Raw genomic sequence first — 19469 nt, forward strand, 5'->3', positions numbered from 1 at the left:
ACTGTGAATCTGTACCCTCAGAGATTGAGTCCGACTTTCGGATTAACACTGCATTTGTTGTCATTTGATATGAACTGAATGTGGTCATACCATCCTCGAGAAAAGGCGCCTGCTTCAAAGAAGTCATTTGGGAATCTGACAATGGTTGCAAGGGTTAATGGTAGGCCTCAAAATATAAGGCTGCCAGCCAGAGACTCTTGATCGCCTTCTTCATGCTCTTCTTCACATGCGTTGGGACGTTTTAGCCGACCGAGTCTCTGGGATTTAGGCATTAACTTGAAGATGATCACATCTGAGATATGACACGTCTTGCGACGTCAATAGCATAACCAAGAGAGAGTCTCAAACGTAACCTGGCACTATCGCGGGGTTGTGTCATACACCATCTTTCTCTCTGTTGGTGAATTACAGCCAATTGCTCACTGACAGCCTCGTTCGAGGTACAGCTTGGAGGGGTGACAGCTCACCTCGCATTTTCATGGCATGAAGCATTGTCAGCAAATCATGAAGTATGTTTTGAGTTTGAGGCTTTGAAGAGTAAGGTGCCATGATGCCCAACTACTGACTCCTAATCAACTGCTGCTGGGTGCTTTTGCCTTATAGCTCAGATGCTTCAGAAGGCAACCCTCCAGAAATTCAACATCTGACTCACTTTTCTCTTCTCTCAACACCATCACAGAAAACATCGTGGCTATGGCAGTAACAACTTGTTCTATCAGTGGGATCGAGAACCTTCTCGGAAAGGCAGGACTGGACACACCTATCCCGGAATACCCCGGCGCAGATATTGTGCACAACCCGCAGGACATATTCCGAGTTTACCTTGCCGAAACAATACAAAAGCTCACAAATTGCGATAGACTGGTTGCCTATGATGCTATTCAAACATCCAACGTTACCGGAATGGGGGACCTTGTGGTTGTTGCCCCAAGACTGAGACTTCAGGGTGTCAATAATGAGGACCTCGCAAAGGACCTTCTTCAAAAGGTGGGAATATGTTTAACCCGATTCAAAAAATTAAGGAACACTGACATTGCCTGGAATTAGTTACCAAGAACACCCCCTTTTGGATGCCCCATTCGAGACGGTATTCGTCTTCAGGTCTTCTTCTCCCCAAACACGCTGCCTCGACTTCTTCTGTCGTACATCAGTGATAGAAGCGTATCATATGGCTATGATACGTCTCTGGGACTTGCTGATCCGGCGGCGCCTGAAGGGCGAAAGAAGAAAGTCATCGTGGAGTACTCATCTCCCAACATGGCAAGCGAGTTCCAAGTGAAACACTTGCGCAGCACGCTTCTAGGCACCTATGTGGCAAACATCCATGCCAGTATGGGTTGGGATATCGTTAGGATGAACTACTTGGGAGATTGGGGTAAGCAAATTGGTCTGCTTGCTGCAGGTTGGCAGCGGTTTGGCTCCGAAGAAGAGTTTGCGAAGCAGCCTCTTCGTCATCTCCTTCAAGTGAAGCACAAAATCGAAGAACTTTTCAAGCCAGAAATGGAAAAATGTAGGGCTATGAAAGCGAACGACCAAGACACTTCGGAGATTGAGTCGCAAGGCCTATACGCCGAGCGTGATGATTTCTTCAAAAAGATGGAAGACAAGGACCCGGATGCCATTGCATTGTGGCAACGTTTCAGAGACGCTACGGTCAAGGATTTGACAGGCTCATACGCACGACTCGGAGTTACTTTTGATGAATACTCTGGAGAATCGCAGGTTACTTTCGAGTCCATCGCCGAAGTAGAACAAGCTTTGAAAGAGAAGGGGGTTTATGAAGAGCACGATGATTCCTGGCAAATCGACTTTTCGAAACACGAAGCAAAGGGGTTATCCATTGCTGTATTGCGATACAGAAACGGAACTACCTCATATCTTCTGCGCGATGTTGCTGCAGTGCTCGACCGATTCAAGGCACACTCGTTCGATAAAATGATCTACGTCGCTGCGGTGGAGCAAGAGATGCATTTCAACCGAGTCATCAAGACACTGAAGCTCATGGGTCGTCAGGATCTTGCCGACCGCATCCAGCATACATCTTTTGCCAGGATCAATGGTCTTCCAGAGGAGTTGAAGGATGCAGAGTTGTTGAGTGATTATCTAGACGGTTGTAGGTCCATGGTACAGGCTGATCTTGAAGGCGAAGAGGATGAAACCTCTCATATTGATAATTCGGAGAGGTCAGTGGATATACTTGGTCTTGCTGGCCTGTTCGTTCAGGATCATTACCACAAACGCAACACGTCTTATACAAGCGACGCAAAAAAGATGGCACCCCTCGAAGGCGAAACGGGTGCAGCCATTCAAAACTGCTATGCCAGACTCTTGAAGAAAGTAGGATCGGAAACCACCAACTTCGACTACGCAACCCTAGACTATGCCTCATTGGAATCAGAGGACTATGCCGAACTATTGCGTATACTGTTGCAGTACCCAGATGCAGCACACAGTTCGTTCAAGTCACTCGAGCCATCTTTTATAGTCGTTTATTTGCTGCGTTTAGTTGATCAGTTAATGGTCACGCTTGATGATGACGATGAGAAAGATTGGACCGACCAAGAATCTGCGAGCGAAGCAAGACTTGCTCTTTACGAAAATGCAAGGCAAGTTTTGGAAAATGCGTTGAAACTCCTTGGTGTCGCCCCTTGGAGTCTTTGAGACTGGCTACTTAGTTCTGTCTCCGTGCCTTTGTATTTGCAGACTGTGTTTTTTGTAAGGTTGTCTTATCCGTTCAGACTGACTTATTCGATTTATATTTTGCTTTAATAGATCAATGGCCAAGTTGTTCCTGTATCTTCATAACACATACAATATATACTCATGCAAAAAGAATACCTAGGTGCAAGGGTTTCGTGTTGATGGAAAGGAACTACTCTGCCATATTGATCGGTACTATGAGTTCAAAACCTTCAGATTTTCAGTGAGTTTATTTGTATATGAGCCATGTTGAAATGGGTTCGAATGCAGAAAAGGCGCTGTCTTTGTATCAAACTACCTACTCAATATCATGACAATTATTAGACAAGTAAGAATACCAGTGAAACGTTGTTGATGGATCGGAAGTGACTACCTGCCTGAATCGTCTTCACAAATCGTGGCTCGGGACAAACGTTCCGGGGCTACACTACGTACATGGTCGTCATCAACCTCCCACCTCTCAACTTGACAATGTGAGACGTCACTCCCTAAATAACCTCAAATATCTCTGAAACCAATATCACTAGACTTGACTACAAACCCACCTCTTGCAATACACCTTCAAGACTCACATCATGGGAGACGACGCCCCGCAAGACACCCCACAGCAGGCATGGTGGGATGCTTTTCCTGAGCCAAAGGCCGAGTGCCCTCGGACTGACCCAGCTATCATCTCTAAGCTCATCGAAGTGAATGCAGCTCTCGGAAAGAACGCCAAACGAGATTTCCTTTTGGTCGACGTTCGGAGGACTGACTGGGAGGGTGGCACTATTGCCACGTCTATCAACCTCCCAGCTCACACGTTCTATCAGACCCGTCCTCAGGTCTATCAGCTTGTCAAACAGGCAGGTGTCAAGAGAATTATCTTTTATTGCGGCAAGTACTTTATTTTCTCAAGAGGCTACTCCAACATGTTGCTCATAATACTCCAGGAAGCTCCAATGGCCGAGGTCCACGATGCGCTAGGTGGATGCAAGACTACCTTGACGAGGTTGAAGAGACTGACATCAAGGCTGAGATTCTGACAGGAGGTATTAAGGGTTGGAAAAAGGCTTACGATGGCCAGTTGATGGACTTTTACGACGCAAAGGCCTGGGAGGAGAAGGAGTAAGGATGGGCATAGTGTAACAGTCAAGGGTATCCTCTCTTGTTGGTCTATTAAAGACATGTTCCCAAGCAAAGTTCCCGCAAGAACGTGTCTCAATTTTCGACCTTAACGCCAATAAAGATCACAAAAATCCATAATCTCTTCACATGTTTCCACTGCCGTCAGGGGTTTATCGGTCTCCTCGTCGGTCGTCCCCGCCAATTCGTTCCAACGCTTCGAGCATCACCACCGAGTTGCCGCGGATGACCTGGCAGTTTGTTTAGCAAGGAATTCTGTGACCCAAATAGCGGGAGGGTGGGATAACGTACGACCATGCCGATTCTAACCTTCTCGCCGTTGTCCTTCTCCTCCACCGCCTCATCGAGAACGATGTTCAGGAAGACCTAGTCTTGTCAGCCTTATCCAGTTTAAATTGCAAGGAATTTCCATACATCGTAACCGCGGAGGACGCCAATGACCTTTCGGCTGCCGTTCAACTGAACGAACAGTCTCTTGTCAAGGTACTGTAGAAAAGTTAGTTATTGATCAGAACCAGCAGATCGCAAGGGTTCAGGTTGTCCAGAGGTTGGGGGAGGATCTGACAACTATGCGAAGCAGGAAATGTTGATACGGACCTTCTTAAGCTCAGGTTGTGCGGGCGCCATCTTGAGCAGTAAATGTAGAATAGCTTGAATGCTGTTTCATGCGACGCGATCGCGGCTTGGAGCTACTAACATTACATTTCACAGCTAGGCGGAAATTCGACGTCACGTGAAGATAAGATCAGAGCCAAAGGCACGTCACTTTAAACTATGCTCAGCGCGTGCCGTCGCGAAACTTTGTCTTTTTAACTGAAATGCGACAGGACTAAAAATTTAAAAGACAATCACGTCATGAGTTTTGCTGCAAAACGGAAAGCCAAAGTCATCAAGGTCGCCGATGAGGATGACCCGAGCGAAGACGTCACAGCGCCCACTGGCGACAATGGTACTAGCGACGGTGAGTATTCCCAGATTTTGGATATGCGATTCTTGCTGATGAGATCAAGGCTGACCCTTGCAGATATAGAACCCTCTAAACCATTGTTCGGCGCAAAGTCAGGCCGGAAACCACTCAGGCAGTCAGGCTTGAGGAAGAGCTTCAACCCAGCGGGCGGCGAGAGTCTGGGAGATGCTTCGGGTACCAATGACGACGAGGACGATGGACCAGTGGTCGTACGGCCGGTCATCAGTCGATCAGGGTCTTTGAAGGGAAAGAAAAAGCCGAACAAATCCTCGCGGTTATCATTCGGTGGAGATGATGGTGCTACAGGCGCCGACGAGCCAACAGCGGTATTCACTCCCAAGAAATTACCTTTAGGGCGTGCTTTGGAAAACAGTGCTATAAAAAGAGGATTGGGCACGAAAGGACTCCCTATGAGATCGATCGGAGACGATGACGACCGACCCAAGTACAGCAAGGAATATCTCGAAGAACTGCAATCATCCACACCTAATACCCCCCAAAAGTCCTCCACATTACCTCCCGACGATAGCGATTTGATGGATCTGGACGCTTCAGAACTGGAGGGCGCACTCATTGTCGATTCAGCAGAGTTGAACAACCAACCACAACCTACAGCCATTCTATCCGAGGCTGAAATTCGTGAGAAGAAGGAGCGGCGCCAGCGGTTGGCCCTGGAGAAGGACTTTTTGTCACTTGAGGATGACGATGATCCATTCGCACGCAAAAAGAAGGACGATACTCGTTTAATAGCAGAAGATGAAGATCTTGGAGAGGGATTCGACAACTATGTTGAAGACGGTGGGCTCTCTCTAGGCAAGCGCGCTGAAAAGGAGAGACGCAGACAAGATCGAAGGATGATGGAAGAGCTTATCACGGCAGCTGAAGGCCATACTTCAGATTCCTCATCCGACAGCGATGCCGAGCGGCGAATCGCATACGAAGCTGCGCAGACACGCGCTGGCATGGATGGTCTGAAGAAGCCCCGCAAAGACCCCAGTCAGAATCTTCTACAGGCACCACCAAAGATATCACCTCTCCCCAGTTTAACGGAATGTCTGGCCCGTCTGCAGACTACACTGAAGGGTATGGAGGATGAGATGAAGGGAAAGCATAACCGGGTGGAAAAGCTCAAGAGTGAACGACAAGAAATTGTGAAAAGAGAAGGAGAAGTACAAGCTCTGCTGGATGAGACGGGGCGCAAGTACCAAGAAGCAATGGGACAAGGGAAAGTGGCTGAAGGAAAGGCTGTAGATGTCCCTGCGAATGCTCCTGTCGAGATGGTGGGTGCAAGAGGTTTGGAAACACTGGGTATGCCGACGAGTAAACCGGAAGATCAGGAGATGCAACAATAGGAAGGAGAAGGGCGTTTGTCGCCTTTTGTCCTTTTAAAGTAACCAAGTGACCGTCTCATATTAAACAAAGTCGTCCTAGATACCTACATTCCGCGAGGAAGAAGCAGCAAAATCAAGGATACGCCTTGACGACTCGTTTCATTATGAACGGGGCCTGCCATATCCTTAGCTAAGTTGTTGCCACTACCACCCATTCAGGATCTTCCTCTCAGCAGGACATTCACTTGAAATAGAAACGAAGGCTTAATAAGATCATCTATTCAGACTGACGACTTCGAGTCTTGCATAAATTGAGATCTCACACATATTTGTTGTCCCTATGATATTGCACTTTTCTATGGCAACTATGACCTCAAAGTCGGGCAAACAAAGATTGAAGCCTGGAAGACCACGAATACCCGAAGGTGAACTTCAGTCATCCAGCTAACCGTAGCCAGAGTATAATAGACAGAGTCAGATTGCCTTAAGTAGTTACGAGGCTACAACTCTCGCTCGGGAGTGTTCAATGACTATGCTTAACCTGATCTGATCTGCTTAGACCAAATTAGGAACAACAGAGACATTGTGTTCTGTCTGATTGGGATATCTACATGTTCGTGACTGGCTGAGTCGGGTTCCATCGACGGATCCCAAGAACGGAGGATGCAGATCCTGGTGATTCGGATACTGATAACCATACAAGTCCATTACTCTAGAAGTAGTCATAAACAAGCTCGGCTGGAACTTGTTTCCTAATAATTTCGAGACGGTATAAAATGAACGAATTGAAGAACAACCGATCGAGATGCTTCAGCTTGGCCAAGACAACCAACGACTAAAAGACGGGAATAACCGTAGATGAGAGCCGTTTAGGGCGGTTCACCTTCCAATCTTTCTTGTTCTGGAAGCTTGGCTTTGCGTGTGGCTTTGACTTTGACTTCCATCAAACAAGCCATGCCACAACCTGGTACCCAGTCAGCCAATCAGTTTCGGCTGTCATTCAGTCAACACAAACAAACAATCACAATGTGGTGGAAAGAGCATGTTGTCGCAAACATAGTCCAATGTCTCATCATTCATAAGTCATCTGCCGAATGTAAGGCCAAGCAGCTTCCTGGCGCTGCACATGGCATTGTTCTTTCGTGCCAAAGAGTATACACGGAATGGCTCTTAAATGTCCTTCTTCCCTCGTCCTCCGCTATAGAGAAGACCGCTCGTTACATCACCCAGCATATACGCACACCAATCTTTAGCCAAGCTCACTCGTCCGTACCAAGGGCCTTCGTTAGTAACCTTTGGCATGCGCTCTGAAGCCTTGACAAAGTAGTTACTTGTGGCATTGACGGGCAACTTCTTCGGCTTGAGTCTATCCTTATCATCGAGTACAGGCATGACACTTCTCGACTCTGTCTTTTCCATCTCCTTGATTACCTTTGCCAACAGCTTAGCCATTAGAACAGCACCAGGTGTCCACGAAGTGGTTACGTAGCCCATCACGAAACCCATGTTAGGAAGGGAGTCAACCATGCAGCCACGCCAAGTATAATGTGAGCCGACATCAAGAGGCTGGCCGTCTACTAACGGGATAATACCACCGAAAAGCTGAAAGTGCAAGCCGGTTGCAGTGACGATGATGTCGGTTTTGAGTTTGCGACCAGACTTGAGAAGAATGCCGTCTTTTGTGACAGTCTGGATAGTGTCTGTGACGATCTCACAGTTGTCTTTGTGCAAGGCCTTGAAGAAGTCCCCTTCGGGACACATACACAATCTCTGTTCGAAAGGGTTGTAGGCAGGGTTGAAGTGGACATTTACGTCAACGTCTTTTGGCAACTCCCGCTGCATTTCTCCCATGAGAAGCTTGCGACCTAGCTTGGGAAATCGGAGGAGTACTTGGGTACTGATAAGTTCCATCAGGACATCTTTCCAGTAAATGAGCCAGTATGCCCATGACCAAGGAAGAAGCGTGCGTAGGTAGAAGTCGAGATTGGATGTCACAGGTCGAGAGATGACGAAAGAGGGACTACGCTGAAGCATAGTCACCATGCTGGCCTCTTCAGCAAGTGATGGAACGATTGTAATTGCCGTCGCCCCGGATCCGATGACAACAACACGTTTGTTTGAGTAGTCCAGGTCTTCAGGCCACCATTGAGGATGAACGACTTTGCCTCCAAAGTCCTCTATACCAGGAATTGTCGTCTCAAAAGCCTTGTCGTATGAATAATACCCCACGCAGCTGATGACAAAGTTTGCGATAAACGTCTTGCGCTGGCCATCCGCCTCAACCTCTAGTCTCCAGTTTTGCTCATCGGTTCGCCATTCACACGCCGTCATTTTGTGGTTGAACCGAATCTTTTCTCTAATACCAGCAGCATCCACAGCTTCTTCTAGATACTCGATAATTTCTCCAGCTTGTGCCATCTTGTGCTCGTGCCTCCATGGGTGCCATGGTAAACCGAATGAAGTCATGAACGAGTCGGATCGGAAGCCTGGGTATCGAAAGAAGCGCCATGTTCCGCCAATGGCTTCTCGTGCCTCGAGAATCGTGTACGAGCGATTGGGGAGCTTTTCGTTGAGGACATGGGCGGTATTGATACCAGAAAGGCCGGCGCCGAGAATTAAAATATCATGGTGTTCAATCGGTTCGGACATTTCGATAGGAATTCGCAATGTCGAGATTGTGGTATCGCGTGGCAGTTGTTGAGAAGCTGAATTTACATTGGGAAATAAGTTCCCCTGTACCTGTACCTGGCAGACATGGACTATAACTCCCAGCCTACCGCTAGTCCCCGCCCACATTTCCCATGACGCCACAGAATGTGAGCATTTCTCCGTCTAGATAATTCGTGCTTCTACACGCGCTTTGGATAGAATATAATGTCCTGTACGAGTGTTATTCCACAATATTCCTGTATCAATCTCACACTCATAAATTGATTGTATTGTTGAGTTTTCGGATACCAAGAAACACAAAATAAAGATCTGACATCGGCACTAGACGTAGATCATCCCCAGTATGTAAACTATGTACCCCAAGATCAAGCTTCTACTCTTGGCAAACCGTAGTAATCAGGAGAAAAAACGTTAATATTCCGACGTTTATCATTAAGACATAATTCAGAACAAACCCACCTATAAGAGGGTTATCTGCAGTCCAGTTATCCTCCTAATGCTTGGCTTCTCTCTCGTCATCTAGGTACCATAAAACAAACCCTTTCTGGGGACTACTTACAGCTAGTTTTGAATTTGGTGCAGCTTCCTTAATACTTAAGCATATATAGATAGAGACTACTGAATATAAGTAATTCGGAAAGAATCATAATGAGAGCTCTAGACACTAAGTGGTTCTCATTTGTATCTGGTTTGTTGATAAACCACAATGCAGTCTCACCAAGCCACCTTCTGAATACATTTGACAGGAAAGCTTAAGCCAGTGTTGACATGGATTCCTTGAATACAAAATCTCCCATCTATCGATCTATTTCATTATCATAACTCTCATCTAAAATCTTCCATACAATGATAGCTCTTACCATCTGTATTATCGAACAGCATCCCCCCCCGCGGCGTCAAGTCTTTTAGGCCGCTCACTCGTAATTTGCAACTGAAACTCTAATCCTTTCGGCGCCAGTTATTGGATACCATCGCATTGTTCGTCTCAGGCTTGTTCGGACGAGTGTTATTGGCTCGATCAGTGACCCGGCGACCCTCTCGTGCATCTAGTTGACGGCCCCCAGGCTTCTGGGAAACCCTCTCAGAAACCGACACCTTGAGCTGGCCTCCTGGGATTTCTTTTCCGTTGAGCTTTTCCACTGCTAAGCTTGCTTCTTCTTTGGTGTCGAAATCGACGAAGCAGTAGTGGTGGTTTCCGGGCAGAGTCTTCTTACTCTCGTGAGGTGTAATTCGTTTCCCGATAGCAGCCCTAAGGTTGTAATTAGAAACCACTTTTTTGTTTGCGTATGTGAGTCGAAATACTTACGGTGTGAAACCAGAGAATATATGTGCCAGTTCTTCCTGGTGCTGAGCTTGATCGATCATTTTGCCCAAACCTCCAACGTACAATCTTCGTCCGCCATGATCCCTTGTCACATCTTCAAAGTGATTGATAGCCCAGTTAGGACCCCTGTTCTCGCTCTTGCCATTGTTAGGACTCATATTGTTGCCGTTTGTGCTCGATTTGGTATTCCAGTCACCCCATCTGCGAGATGTTGCATCTTCGTTTTGAAATCCGCGACGTTCACGGGGCTTCTTTGGCTCACATGGTCCAACCTTCAAATTCCTTCCGTATACAGTAGCGGATAGAGACGAAAGAGCTCTCTCGGCAGTCTCACAGTCGTGGAAGTCAACGAAACAATATCCAGGATTTCGAGCACTGATGGGATCGACCGAAATATGAATCTTATCCAAACTATCGAAACCGTTCTTCGCTAGGATTTCTTCTACTTCAAAGGGCTTCGCCTCGTAAGGGAGGTTACCTATTGAAAAATCAAGTGTCAATTTTCGTCCAAGAGGCCATACTAAAGATGATCATACCTAGATAGATGCGCCTCCCGGCAGCAATAGCTTCTTGTTCCATAACGATGAGCTGTACGTAAGATCAACAACAATACTCTATGCTTGGGGGATCAGAAGGGAGGGCGGCAGGTAAAGGAAAGCTCGAAATTTGCAAAAAGGGCTCCCTTTAGTCTAGTGAGCCTCCTTACGGACCAATAAGAAAGTGTTTGCAACCACCCCGCGAAGACCCTGAATGAGGGGCGATGCAGTGTGGATAATAAGCCGAGAAGACATTTATCCATTCTCCAGTCTATCGGCAAACAGTTAGATCTAGGCTTCCACCAAACAGTTTGAAATATATACAACCAGAAAACAAGCAGGGGTATCTGTACATGTATAGTCTGTGCAATCAATATTATGTATCGCTTGTGAATATCCTGGTCCAACCATACCTCCATGAAATGTGGTCGAATCGTCAAAGCGCTCCCCTGACTCTGGTATCAATTTTTGGTTTCACTGATCTAACTATCCCATCCTCGAACTGCTGGACATGGACGGCGAGCCCGCAGAGGGATATCGTGAAAGTTCCCTCATATGTTCAGGAGTGCCCAACGCCTTCATGTTTTTGGATCCCCATTTTCGTGTGGCTACCTTGTGGTCGCAGTTTGTGCAGTAATGTGTTGTATGAGCAGCCCACTTTCCAGCATAGGGAACAACAGCACCGGCGATGGTTGTAAACCCAAGAACAGTTGCAGATATACTGGTATTAATTAGCAGGGAGACTTGGATACTTGAGGGAAAGTCTTACTGTGTCACTTTTGACGAAGTCTTCTTTACTCGTGTCTCAGCGCGGTGCCTGCAGAAGGGACAGTCCACAAACTTGGGATGATCGCCAAGTTCGGTAAGTGGTGTTACGTATGTAACCACTTCATTGCTATTGTAGGAAGGCGGCTGTGGTGTAAAACCGCCATTGTCAGGATGTTGCAGGGGTACTTGAGCAGCGTGACCGCCTGTGCTGTATTGTAGTTGGTGTTGGGACGCATAAGATCCCGGGCTGTATGGATATTGGGTTGTAGGATTGCGCGCTGGTAATGGAGGCGGAGAATCGTCTAGGGTTCCTGTTGGGATGGGAGCCTCACTGAATCGCTTGTCTGACTCTGAGTCTACCGGGATTGGGGCGTCGTGGTATTTCATCATAGCATAATTGGAATTCACTACTTCGGGAAGACCCCCATCATCGACTACACTGCGAATGATTCTGTGGAATATTAGAAGGCACTAAGTTGAGCTTCTTGTCAGACTTACGTTGAATTCGGACGTGACTGTGGTAGGTTCTCATGTGATGGCTTCTCTAGTAAAACCGAAGGGGGTGAGATGTGTTGCATTGTCGCCATTTTGTATTGCTTGTCTTGCAGAAACCGGTATAAGATAACCAAAAACTAGGCTCCTCGAAATAGTTGCGAGTGGGGGACAAGAGATCCTTTATGGACATCAAGCTAATAAGAGCTGACATAACTACTTGCTAATGAGCTCCTACCATGTAACTACACAGCCGATGGATCATCTGTAACACCATTAATCAAGGGCGAGTGGCTGAGCCTCAGCCCAGAAATTAGCCAACGAGTATGAGGTCTGTGACGTTGAAGGATTCGGTATGTATGTGGCTGTCCATCCTCTGGTTGCATAGATACAGGGATAACGTACCTATTCTCCACCCATTGGCGAGTGCTCTGTGAAAGGTGGCGTGAAATCCCCTCTCAAGTCTCTCAGCCGGATAAGGCTGAACTGGCCGCTGCCTTGATGCAACCTTGTCGTCTTTGCTAAATGTTGAAAAAGCAGATAGTTTAAAGTGTTACTGCCTGGCTGATGATGAGTGACAATTGTGATTGGATGTTCAATGATTGCCACAAGGGAACGGAAATGCGGCAGCAATGAGGATGTGGTAGTGATAGCGTCATACTGGTGGTAGATCATTGCTGGTGTTGTTTCCATCTAGGCCAGTTCTAAAAACAATTTTCATTTCTTTTTTTTCTTTCTTTTTCTCGTGATGGTGATAATAGTTGAGGATCGGTTTTGGAAAGAACCCCGGAAACCTACCTGGGTACAAAGGTACTTATGTCCTTCGCACCTGCCGGCTTACAGCAACATTGGCAACACAAATTGATCTATTAGAAGGTCAGGTCTCGGCAGTTGACATAGAACAAACATAAAAAGAACTCTGCATGCAAAAAAGGTAGAAAGGCTTGTTTGTATCCTTTCCTTCTCTTCTTTCTTTTCCTTTTCAGTTGTAACATTCCATCTTGAAAAATTTCTGAACTCAGTCAACCATTTTCTACATCTGACAAATCTGACGAATCATAGAGAGAAACACCCAATTCTTCTCCGATATGATGGGTTTCACGGCCTTTTTCTTCGTCAAATGTAGCTATTGATCTCAATTCGCCAACGTAGTTCTTAATAATAGACCTCGGTACTCGAGGTCTCCATTCATGATAACTCCCCCACTCTTGCCCCTCCCATCCCTCAGGTCATGCATGCATGAGCTCTTAGAGCTCAAGATTAGTCCATAACACGGAGAGCTCCCTCCAACCTTTCAACTTTCAACATAACTCATATTGCAAAAAAAATACTCAATTCGTTCAACATGTCCTCTGAGCAGCTTGTTCTCTTTGATCTCCCAAGCCAAAATGGTGCTTGGTCTCTCAACCCATGGAAGAGTGAGTTATGTAGATAGATGCCCCTCCATGATATCACCGCTGATCTGTTTACAAAGCTCGATTTCTCCTGAACTTCAAGGGTATTGACTACAAGACTGAATGGGTAAGATTGTCAAACAATTTGGACAAGTGCGTTGCTGACAACATCCAGCTCGAATATCCCGATATCAAGCCGACTCTTGAGCCTCAGTAAGTCAATGGTATCGTTCAGTAGGCGCCCTGTGACTCACCAGCTCAACCAGCATCTCCGCCAACCCGGCCACCGGAACATGGACAATCCCTACTGTCAAGTTCCCCGATGGAACATACATCATGGACTCGGCCAAGATCCTTGAGCGAATTGAAAAGGACTACCCTGAACCCTCCGTCCACAAGGACTCGCCTGTCCTTACCAAGCTCTTCGAAATCATGCCAAGCATCATGGGCGCCCTCCGACCCGTCTACTTTACCCACGTCCCCAAGCATATCCTCAACGAGAAGAGTGTCCCTTACTGGCAGGAGACCCGGACCGAGGCGGCTGGAGAGCCTCTCGATGAGCTCTACAAAAGAGAGGGTGGTCAACAGGCATGGGATAAAGCTAAGCCACACGTGCAAGAGGTCGAGGCTCTCCTTAAGGAGAACTCTGAGGGTCCATTCTTCCTAGGAAAAACTCCCAGCTATGCTGATTTCGTCTGGGGCGGTTTCCTCATCTTCATGCAGCGTAACCAGATTATTGATGAGGTGTACAAGATCAGTGGTGATGCTCAGCTTCACAAGGACCTCCTAGAAGCCACTGCCCCTTGGCACAAGAGAAACGATCACTAAGTACAGGGTAGACTTGGTTTGAAAAGACAGACAGTGGAACATAGAAACTGGAAAGCGACACCTAGCTAGACTAGTGAGAGACAAAAGACCCAAGAAATAAAACACAAGTCAATCTTCTTCCCTGCCCTGGTACAATTGCCTCACCCAAGACTAATCCCTCCATCCTCGTTATCCGCGTCCGACTCCTCAATGGTTTCGATTACCGACTCCAGGGTGAGTCCTTTGGAAAATTGCTCACCCAACTCATCAATGCCAGGTATCTCACGAGCTGTATCCATCCAAATATCAGTACTTGCACACAATACTGAAGTCAGAGGATGGGTGCTCGAATCGTGCCTTTTGCCCCTGGAGCTCTTATCAACCAAGATACGAAAAGCATCCTCCCGAATCCTAGCCATCATGGAATTAAAGATTGTTTGTCGCCGGGTCTTGTCAAAAGATATTTCGGGCTCCCTAAGATCCGGAAATCGCCAGTTGACATAGAGATTACCGTGACTAGATCGCGTCTTGATGTCGTTATGTTGGCCCACAGCATCAAAGTAGTAGCGACAGAGCTGGCAGGCTCCTTTGCTACTACCTATGTACTTCCAGTCACGGAAGAAAGTGATGTTGGGCCGAGCTATCGCCCATTCAAGAACAAGGACCTCTGAGTGCACAAATGGCTTGAATGACGATCTGGTACATTGAGCCTCGATACGATCTTCCAGGTTTATCCACTCCAGGCTTCTAGCAAGACCACGATACCTTTCAATTGAAGCTTGGTCGCTGCACATTCGACCGATAATACCATGGGAGGTTTCGCTTTTTTTCCCAAGGGGGTTTGGATCTGGTTTGGTGGACTTGATAGATACAACGACAAACTCCTGGAAGAGTTCTGGCCATGCTTCCTCCGAGTCGATGAGGCATTGTACTGTTTTATAGTAGCTCCGGAGACGCGAGATGGCGTGCCTTAACTCTGACCAGCACTCGAAACTTTTGCCATCCCTGGTACGGCCGGTTATGGCGATGGTCTCTATGTATTTTGTTGTTTGTGATGTCAGGAAAGCCTTGAGAGCCCTTAGGACGCTAGTGAAAGATGCAAAATCTATGAAGGATGTTATTCAAGGGGGCGGGAATGTGATATATATTCATGGGACTTACATTGGGTATCACTCATATCGCTGAAAGTAGTCTGCTCGATTGCGATGCTGAGATTCTCTAGACCTTTGCCAACTTCAGTATCTATTCTTACTGTCAGCATCCCAGTTTACCACAATCTCCCTCGCGTATGCCTACCAAGTTGGGCCGCATGTTGCTCGCAATACAGCAGACATTGGGCAATGTTCTTCCTCAGTGTATCAAGATAGCTCTTGATTCTCGGAGAGTTAAAGGCCAGTATCATCTCGAAGATCTCGTTTCGAACATAAGTTAGTTCCGCTTTCGAGAGCAAGTGAAAACCTGATAGTCTCTTCAGCAAAGATGTTAGAAATTCTTTTGTGTCGTGCAAGTCTTTGTCAAAGACCTGATTACAGCCAAAGACATATGTGAACTTGTCTTCTCCATCGAGGATCATCACAGAAGTAACTGTCGCGCCTCGCTTCTTTCTGTCGCACACACCAGCTATGCTATGAAGAAAAAGATGATACTCTTCTTCTTCTGTCACTGGGTTGTCGGGGACTTCTGCTTGCCTGAGAGCACCCTCTTCGAGGGTGATTTCGGCCAGCGCTTTGTACAAGATGATGGGTTCGTAAAGACGGCGCTTCTGCTTTGGCTTGAGGGGGGCCAGGTCTTTTATTAATGGCTAGTTAGAGTGAGTATTTCTACCTTGAAGTTCTATGACTTACTAGAAGTCATGATCACGACTGTTGTAATAATCTGGGTGCTGGGGAACTGGACACGGAAAAGGTACAGGCGACAATTGGTACTCTGAACAACTTATGAGAACCCAATTAATTATTCAGTTTGTAGTCTCAGTATTTCCTCTTATACTCATGTCGTCGACTCATCTGTCTGCCTTGTTGTGTTCAAGGCCAGTGCTGGTGGCCGACGGGGGCTTATCACATCATGCGGGGTGATATGAAACTGCCAACACCTAGACTAAATCACCACCTTGCCGTATACCCCCCGACCCTGCATACCTTATAATATTAACTTATTATTAAAGCCTATACTTTTATATTACTCTATATTTATTAAAATAAATCTATTTTTTTTAATTTTAATAAAAATAAATTTATAGCTATTAGATTATAAATATAGAATTTTTCTAGTTATTAATAATATTAAAAATATTAATTTATATATTTTAATATAAAAATACTTAATTAAGCTCTTAATATTAAAAGATTAATATATTAAAGTTTATAACTTTAATATAATATATTAAAAAGAATTATTATTAATTCTTAAGTAAAAAAATAATTTAAAGATTTATATTATTAAAAAAGAAAAAGTATTTTAACTTTTTATAAAGTTTAAAATATATAGCTTTATATAGTAATTATTTAAGATTAATAAGTAAATATTTTATATTAATAAGAACTTAATAGACTAATTCTTTATATAATATTTTACTATATAAAAAAAGCCTATAAAAGTCTATAAAGTAGCTAAGAAATATTATATAATAAGAAAATTATTATTTAATTATTATAATAGTCTTTAATAGATTATTAATATTAAAAATATTATATAAAATAATATATATAATATTAATAAGAATAGTATATAATTAAGAGAAACCTAGGTAAATATAATAGCTAGAATAATTATAATAATATAATTTAAAGTTATTAAGATTAATAATTTAACTTAAGTATTAATAATTAAATATATATTAATAAGATCTTATTAGCTTATATTTATTATTATTTTTACTAATAAAAACCTCTAAAGATAGTAATTTCTAAGTATTTTTCTTAATTAAAAATATAAAATAAGTTTTAAAGGCTAATTTAATTTAAATATTTTTATTTAATAGTTTATAAAAGTCTTTATTCTTAAGATAATACTATTAAATCCTTTTTAATAAAGATTATTAGTCTTAAATTAATATAAGTTATATATAATATTTAAATTAATAAAGAAAATATAAATATATAAAATTTAACTCTTTTAATTATCTTTATATTTATTATATATTACTTAGCTATTTAATATTATTATATTTAAGCTCTTTAAAATATATTATTATTAATTAATTTATACTTAGGCTATATATAAAATAATCTCTTTAAATTAATAATAACTCTTTCTAGAAATATATAAAAAGGCTTTAGAAAAAGCTATAAGCTATAGGAATATAATAAGTAATTTCTTAAAGTCTAAGATATTTTTAATTTATATTAAAAAGGCTATAAAAGTATTAAAGCCTAATAAATAGAAATATAAGACCTTTAAAGGCCTAATAACTCTAAAGAAAGCTTAAATAAATAATAATATAATTTAAAGTATATTATAAAGAAATAAGGATATTTAAAAATAATAAAAAGCTACTTAAAATAATAAAAATATATTAATTTATAATTTTAATTATATTATAAAGAAAATAATAAAATTAATTAATAATAAAAATAATTAAATTTAATAGCTTAAAGAGAAAAAAGCTATTCTTAAAGCTTTAATAATAACTAAAAAGCTTATTAGCTAAATTTTAATTAAATTTAATTTAAATAAGGCTTTTTTTTTAATTAATTAAATTATTATAGTAAAAGATTTAATTAAAAAGAATATTATATATAAATTATAAGAAAAAGTAAAGAAAAAGATTAAAAAATAATTTAAGAAAAAAAATATAGATATAATATATATTAATTAAATAATATATAAAATCTTAATTAAATTAAATTAATATATATAATTATAGAACTATTTAAAGTTATTATTACTTTAGTAATATAATGCTATCACAGGTGTGCAGAGTGGGGGGGTATATGGCAAGGTGGTGATTTAGTCTAGGCTTTTTGGTCGGCCTCCTACATTTCCAATCGCCTTATTTCATCAAATCTTCTCAAATGAATTTTGGTATTCTCACCGAATATGGCCTTCATATGGGTCGCCCTCTAGGCAATGAGGCTGAATTGTGGTATTCTGGGTTGCCTCCCTGCCATATCCCGCCGCTGAGAGATCCATCAATGCGTATCATTCCAACTTTGACCTTCGAATTCTTTCTTTGGTCTTCTCTTGTTTGTATCATAATACCAAATTGCAGAAATGTAGAAATGCGCATTTGACGGGAAGCTGCAGTCGGCCCCCGCCGGCCTCCAACAACATGACGTTCCGTGGAGGATCTTGACGAGTATATAGATCCCAACTCGTCGTCTCTCAAGACACTGTTCTTTCGAATCTCCATGATCAATTAGGAGTCTGGTTCTCAAAGCACAAACTACCTCACCAAAGATCATTTCCTGACCAAATCGTCATACCATCAATTACTGGCCAACAGGCATGTCGCGACGAAGCGATCGTCCTCACAGGCATAGCCGTTCTAGCAAATCGAGACAGGAAGACATTCCGATCGACCCAAACCTGACAGCTGAAGCCTCATACCCGCAATACACCGAATCTGAGGGCTACAGTCAGGCTGGTCCAAGTCAGAGCCAGTAGAGCGCTGATTCACAATTCTCTGCTCCTGATACCACGGCATACGCAGCGGTATCCGACCCATCAGAGAGTCAGGACACAAGCCAGATGGCGTATTACATGATGCAGCAGCAGCAGCAGCAGCCTGCTACTGTCAACCCCAATGAAGTTCTTCTGAACCCAGGTCATAGCTACTCTTCTCAGAGCTATCCCAGTTCTGCCTACCAAACTGGTGTATATGGTATGTTGCTTTGACAAACAGAACTCAAACCTGCAGACAAGTATATGCTTACAACAAACAGAAGCCGAGCCGGAAGCTTCTTCTTCGGCCGCACAGCCTCCCAGCCAGTACCACTGCTCAGAGTGTGACCGCTTCTTTCCGGGAAATCGGGACTTCAAGTAACCTTCCAAACTCCAAACTACGCCCGTTTCGAAACTAACACGCCGTCGTAGCAAGCACATGAAAATACACGACAAACCGGTGAAGTGCAAGGCCGACGCTAGTTGCAAAGTCACAAAGGCAGAGCAGCGAGACATGGACCGTCACTACCGATCCTCGCACAGGGCCTACGCGGCCAGTAAGGGGATCTTGACTGAAGATGCCGTATGCGGCTTCCAAGGTTGCACTTCAAAGTTTACTCGCAAGGATAATCTGCTCAAACACTGGAAGAAGTTTCATGGGTATGAACGACCAGGGAACTGAGCGGGACGTTGGTGTTTTGCGTTTTTCTTGTTTTTTTTCTTCTCCTGTTGAGAAATCTTGGATTTTAGGTT

At 43.8% G+C, this 19469-nt stretch overlaps 10 protein-coding genes across 10 annotated transcripts; 5 read left to right on the plus strand and 5 right to left on the minus strand.

The window, feature by feature from the left end:
• Positions 1–693: 693 nt before the first annotated feature.
• FPOAC1_000793 (uncharacterized protein) lies at positions 694–2661 on the plus strand (the record flags this gene model as incomplete). Its single annotated transcript, XM_044845404.1, has 3 exons — positions 694–987; positions 1048–2452; positions 2507–2661. 3 exons carry the CDS (start codon positions 694–696, stop codon positions 2659–2661), a joined length of 1854 nt encoding a protein of 617 aa, XP_044711320.1.
• A 614-nt stretch (positions 2662–3275) lies between these two features.
• Positions 3276–3811, plus strand: FPOAC1_000794 (uncharacterized protein; the record flags this gene model as incomplete). Its single annotated transcript, XM_044845405.1, has 2 exons — positions 3276–3580; positions 3637–3811. 2 exons carry the CDS (start codon positions 3276–3278, stop codon positions 3809–3811), a joined length of 480 nt encoding a protein of 159 aa, XP_044711321.1.
• Positions 3812–3977: 166 nt separating this feature from the next.
• Positions 3978–4452, minus strand: SMG1 (Serine/threonine-protein kinase smg1; the record flags this gene model as incomplete). Its single annotated transcript, XM_044845406.1, has 4 exons — positions 3978–4055; positions 4117–4191; positions 4240–4311; positions 4423–4452. 4 exons carry the CDS (start codon positions 4450–4452, stop codon positions 3978–3980), a joined length of 255 nt encoding a protein of 84 aa, XP_044711322.1.
• Positions 4453–4680: 228 nt separating this feature from the next.
• On the plus strand, positions 4681–6144 carry FPOAC1_000796 (uncharacterized protein; the record flags this gene model as incomplete). The annotated part of the gene is made up of 2 exons (XM_044845407.1): positions 4681–4786; positions 4850–6144. The coding sequence occupies 2 exons, from the start codon at positions 4681–4683 to the stop codon at positions 6142–6144; spliced, it is 1401 nt and encodes a 466-aa protein (XP_044711323.1).
• A 1149-nt stretch (positions 6145–7293) lies between these two features.
• Positions 7294–8772, minus strand: FPOAC1_000797 (uncharacterized protein; the record flags this gene model as incomplete). The annotated part of the gene is made up of 1 exon (XM_044845408.1): positions 7294–8772. The coding sequence occupies one exon, from the start codon at positions 8770–8772 to the stop codon at positions 7294–7296; it is 1479 nt and encodes a 492-aa protein (XP_044711324.1).
• Positions 8773–9732: 960 nt separating this feature from the next.
• Positions 9733–10696, minus strand: FPOAC1_000798 (uncharacterized protein; the record flags this gene model as incomplete). The annotated part of the gene is made up of 3 exons (XM_044845409.1): positions 9733–10042; positions 10100–10595; positions 10654–10696. 3 exons carry the CDS (start codon positions 10694–10696, stop codon positions 9733–9735), a joined length of 849 nt encoding a protein of 282 aa, XP_044711325.1.
• Positions 10697–11139: 443 nt separating this feature from the next.
• On the minus strand, positions 11140–11999 carry FPOAC1_000799 (uncharacterized protein; the record flags this gene model as incomplete). Its single annotated transcript, XM_044845410.1, has 3 exons — positions 11140–11374; positions 11423–11872; positions 11920–11999. The coding sequence occupies 3 exons, from the start codon at positions 11997–11999 to the stop codon at positions 11140–11142; spliced, it is 765 nt and encodes a 254-aa protein (XP_044711326.1).
• A 1259-nt stretch (positions 12000–13258) lies between these two features.
• On the plus strand, positions 13259–14135 carry FPOAC1_000800 (uncharacterized protein; the record flags this gene model as incomplete). The annotated part of the gene is made up of 4 exons (XM_044845411.1): positions 13259–13331; positions 13388–13434; positions 13483–13520; positions 13574–14135. The coding sequence occupies 4 exons, from the start codon at positions 13259–13261 to the stop codon at positions 14133–14135; spliced, it is 720 nt and encodes a 239-aa protein (XP_044711327.1).
• A 140-nt stretch (positions 14136–14275) lies between these two features.
• FPOAC1_000801 (uncharacterized protein) lies at positions 14276–15968 on the minus strand (the record flags this gene model as incomplete). The annotated part of the gene is made up of 4 exons (XM_044845412.1): positions 14276–15219; positions 15276–15356; positions 15411–15902; positions 15959–15968. The coding sequence occupies 4 exons, from the start codon at positions 15966–15968 to the stop codon at positions 14276–14278; spliced, it is 1527 nt and encodes a 508-aa protein (XP_044711328.1).
• A 2592-nt stretch (positions 15969–18560) lies between these two features.
• Positions 18561–19398, plus strand: FPOAC1_000802 (uncharacterized protein; the record flags this gene model as incomplete). Its single annotated transcript, XM_044845413.1, has 4 exons — positions 18561–18690; positions 18766–18936; positions 18998–19094; positions 19149–19398. The coding sequence occupies 4 exons, from the start codon at positions 18561–18563 to the stop codon at positions 19396–19398; spliced, it is 648 nt and encodes a 215-aa protein (XP_044711329.1).
• Positions 19399–19469: the final 71 nt, after the last annotated feature.

Source organism: Fusarium poae, chromosome 1, assembly GCF_019609905.1.
Source record: "Fusarium poae strain DAOMC 252244 chromosome 1, whole genome shotgun sequence".
Taxonomy (NCBI): domain Eukaryota; kingdom Fungi; phylum Ascomycota; class Sordariomycetes; order Hypocreales; family Nectriaceae; genus Fusarium; species Fusarium poae.